At 49.5% G+C, this 4,043-nt stretch overlaps 1 protein-coding gene across 1 annotated transcript; it reads right to left on the bottom strand.

The window, feature by feature from the left end:
- Window positions 1-1,870: 1,870 nt before the first annotated feature.
- On the bottom strand, window positions 1,871-3,421 carry LOC307085774 (relaxin-3 receptor 1-like; the record flags this gene model as incomplete). The annotated part of the gene is made up of 3 exons (XM_079750635.1): window positions 1,871-2,473; window positions 2,571-3,008; window positions 3,233-3,421. 3 exons carry the CDS (start codon window positions 3,419-3,421, stop codon window positions 1,871-1,873), a joined length of 1,230 nt encoding a protein of 409 aa, XP_079606761.1.
- Between the last annotated feature and the right edge of the window lie 622 nt (window positions 3,422-4,043).

Genomic DNA, 4,043 nt, shown 5'->3' with positions numbered 1-4,043 from the left:
TTTATTCAAGATTAAGATGATAATGAATGTGATGACGAATGTGATGAAAAAAATACTTGTAATTAGTACTTAAGTAAAACGTTCAATGAAGGCCTTTAACATCCGGATGCACGACCCTACTTCTAGTTTAGAATAATAATGGCATCTGCTGTTCACTCAGTCCTGTTTCCCCACACAGTTAACTATCAGTTAAGGCGCTATGGATACAGTTTCCTTGGTTACCAATATTGTTTCAGAACCATGCTGGCCACCAACAAAGGGAGAACCCAGTGAATATATGTCTGTGACCAGAGCCTCCCGACCTCCGATCCCGTTATTAGCAGCACAACAGATTATTGCTAAGGAGGGGCTCTGGGCTACTTTATGTGTGACAAATCGTTTGCATGTCCATGATGCTATCTGTGGACAGTCAAATAACTCGGATCCAGATTTAGTTCAGCCCTTGTCTTCAGATGTCCGCTGATTCCCTATTGCAGTGTCACAAAATCATTGATTTTAAGGAAGACATTGTCTTCATATCGCTGGACATGTTGACCTTACTGAATTAATGCTCTTCAGGGACTGTGGAAGCAATTTGGGCTCCATTTATATTATTTTGTTTGTGAGAGGCTAAGGAGCTGTGATTGATTGTCGGGGTGAGGGAATAACCTACCGTCGTTTTTCAACCACAATGGAGGTTCAGTGATAATGGCAGAATAATCCTGTTTGGATGTTTGGCGTTTCAATGTTAAAAATAGGCACTCTTCCTTGTTTAATGGTATTTGAATGGTGACGAATGAATGGATCAGGTTTTAAGAGAAAATTGACAGCCCTGTCATATGAAAATAAAGGGTCTCTTGATAAACATTTAAAATTGAGGTACACAGGACAGTAACAATAACAATGCAATTCAAAACAGATATTAAGAGAAATAAAGTATCTCCGCCCTAACCTCATTATCAACAACTGTTTTTTCTCCAATCGTCCTTATTTAACAGAAATCATACCACTGAAACATATTTCACACTATTTTCCAAAGCATCTGTCACACCTTACTATCAGTGCCTACACATCTGTATGCCGGGTGGTATTTGAACCCCTAAGCCTAGTGGTGCTCAGGCCACGCTCTGAAGGCTGAGCTAAACAGAAACACATTAACACGTAGAGCACGACACTGTAGCACAATAGGACTTCATCTCTGGAGTTGCTGTTTCCTGCAGTATGGTTGCAATGTCTTTTATTTCCAAATACGGGTGTGTGGGTGTGGGTGGGTGGGAGTTGGCCGGTTCAACCAGCCTCACCTGCTGGAGTCTGATGAACTCTGGGCGAGGCTGCACACCTGTTGCACATAAAGCCATCAGTGTCCACAGGTTAAACCAGCCATCTCCCCACATACTTGTGCGTGGCAGCGGAGCACCCTTGCCACGTTCATTATCTACAACTGTAACAATAAACTTAGACTGGAGGAGCCCAAAATGAGTCACCTACTGTGTGTCATGGACATTCGCGACGCAATGGCCATCGTGACACAGGGCGGTGGTGTTAAATCTGATTTATTGTTAGTTGTAGATAATGAAGCAGGAGAGCTCTCCCTGAGTGCTGTGGAGATGGCTGGTGTAACCTGTGCCCACGGATTACTCAATGTACAACAGGTGTGCAGCCTCCACCAGCGGAGGCTGATCGAACCAGCCATCACCCACTTACGCCCACAGGGGGATTTGTACATGGAACCGGTGGACAATTAAGATTAATTAAACAGCTGCTCTGTTTAACAATGAACATAGACAACCGTAATGTAGCTGTCATCTGCAGGTCTCGTTGCTTGTCACATCACGCCCCATTCCTCTCCACTCTCACACACACACACACATTACGTGGATGTCTCTGTGCGTTAGGACCAGCGAGGCGGGAGCCCTCTCCCGGCCTCCCCCACCCTGCGGCCCCTGAGGGCCCGGTGGCAGACGGAGCGCAGGGAGCGGGAGGTGCGCACCAGGAGCTCCCTCAGGCCTGCGCGGTACTCCTGGCGGCTGAGGCAGTACAGCACGGGGTTCAGGCAGCTGTTGGTGTGGGCCAGGCACACGGTCAGCGGGAAGGCATACGCCTGGGCATTGTAGAAGGCCTTGCTGAAGGGCACCAAGTCAAATTTGATGAGCACCCCCCACAGAGTCAGCGCCTGGTTGGGCAGCCAGCAGAGGAAGAAGGACAGCACCACGATGGTGACGGAGCGCGTGACCTTGGACTGGCGCAGGCGGTGGCCCCTCTCGTGGTCGGTACGCTTGGCGGCCCCCCCCGGCCCCTCGCCGCCCACCACGGCGCGGCGGCTCAGGACGAAGCGCAGGAGGAGCAGGTAGCACACGCTGATGACCACCAGGGGGCCGACAAAGCCCAGCAGCACCTTCTGGGTCTGGTAGAGTCCCAGCAGCACTTGGGGGTCCCAGTAGCCCGGGTCCGAGTTGGAGAAACGCACCAAGCACAGCTCGTCGTCCGCCGACACCTGCGACAAAAACGTCTTGTAACTGTTTTGAAGAGTTTTTTTTCATACTTTCATATAAATGGGTTAATTAATTAATTAATTGTATTCTTCGGCATACCTGGACAGTGGTGGAGTAAAGCGCGTGCGGCAGAGTGGCCACGAGCGACACCACCCAGATGGCCAGGCTGGCCCACCGGGCGCGAGAGGCCGCTCTGCCGGGGCTGCCCATCTTCAGGGAGTTCACGAGGGAGTGGTAGCGGGTCACGCTCATGGCCGTGAGGAAGAACACGCTGGCGTACATGTTGAGGGTGGTGACGGAGCTCACGATCTTACACATGATCCAGCCGAACGGCCAGCGGAAGTCCAGCACCGTGTCCACGGCCCAGAAGGGCAAGGTGAGCACGAACTGGAGGTCCGTGAGCGCCAGACTGATCACGAGGCAGTCGATGGACGAGTGGTGGCTCCGGCGCGAGCGCAGCAGAAACATGGCCAGCAGGTTGCCAACAAGCCCGAGGACGCACACCACGAGGTACACGAGCGCGATCAGAACCCGCACCTGTCCAGGGAAGAACCCGCAAATAAAAAGAAGACAAACGCATTTATGAAAACAAGTAATCGATGAAAAATATATATATATTTAACATGCTTGAAGCTTATGCATGCCATTTTAAGATCCATGGGTAAATGTATTCTAAGCTGGTTTGGCCCATTTATTTGATTAAAGACGCGTTATTACAGTTCCCAGCCGAATATAACACTTCTTTGGGATCCGATACCTACCACCAAATTTGCACTGTCCCCGTGCAAGTCCAACGAAGTCTCTTTGGAGAGAAATTGCAGCCAGCAGTTAAGGGAAAAGTTTTGTTCAGCGACCCGCGAGACGTTGACCTTCCGCGGGCTGTCGTATTCATCGTCCCCGCCACACAGAGCAAGGTCCGGCTGGAACAGGGCGCTGCTGTTCACTTGCATCGTGGAGAGGAAAGAATAATAGTTTCCAAGTTAACAGGTTGTTATTCTCCTCTTGTCATCCTCCTCGCACTGATGAGCAGGCATTGAGAAACGCGTTTTCTGTTTTGCATTGTCTCGGTTGAAGAATGCAGCCTACTGATCAAAATGAGTCATTATGAGGTTATTCATATCGTCGCTCATGATTGGACTGCAGCATCATCACGGCCGGCAGGTTGGACGCGGACTCGCAGGCGCAGCTGCGTCTCCTACTGATGCGACAGAGCTCTGCCGCCCGGGTTTTTATACCCGGTGTCATTAGCGCGCTTGCCGTTCAGAGAGGGGTCATTACCAGCGCTCTGGGCAGCCCTCAACCACCTGCCGTGGTTATTCCTCTTTTCATTTTCATATTCAATTTTGACTCGCAGCTTACTAAAGTAGGCTATTGCTTTTTAAAAAATGATAACGTTTTTTGTTTTTTTCATAAGCAGAGTTATTACAGCGAGAGTTTTTATTAGGACATTGCTAAAAAAAAAAAATCTGGTTGTGGAATAGATCTAATAAGCTGGTGTATGCTGACCTTTATGAGCATAGCTTTCATGTTCTCACTCAGAGAGAGAGAGAGAGAGAGAGAGAGAGAGAGAGA

This window comes from Pollachius pollachius, assembly GCF_949987615.1.
Source record: "Pollachius pollachius genome assembly, chromosome: 14".
Classification (NCBI taxonomy): domain Eukaryota; kingdom Metazoa; phylum Chordata; class Actinopteri; order Gadiformes; family Gadidae; genus Pollachius; species Pollachius pollachius.
This window is presented reverse-complemented; position numbering and strand designations above follow the sequence as displayed.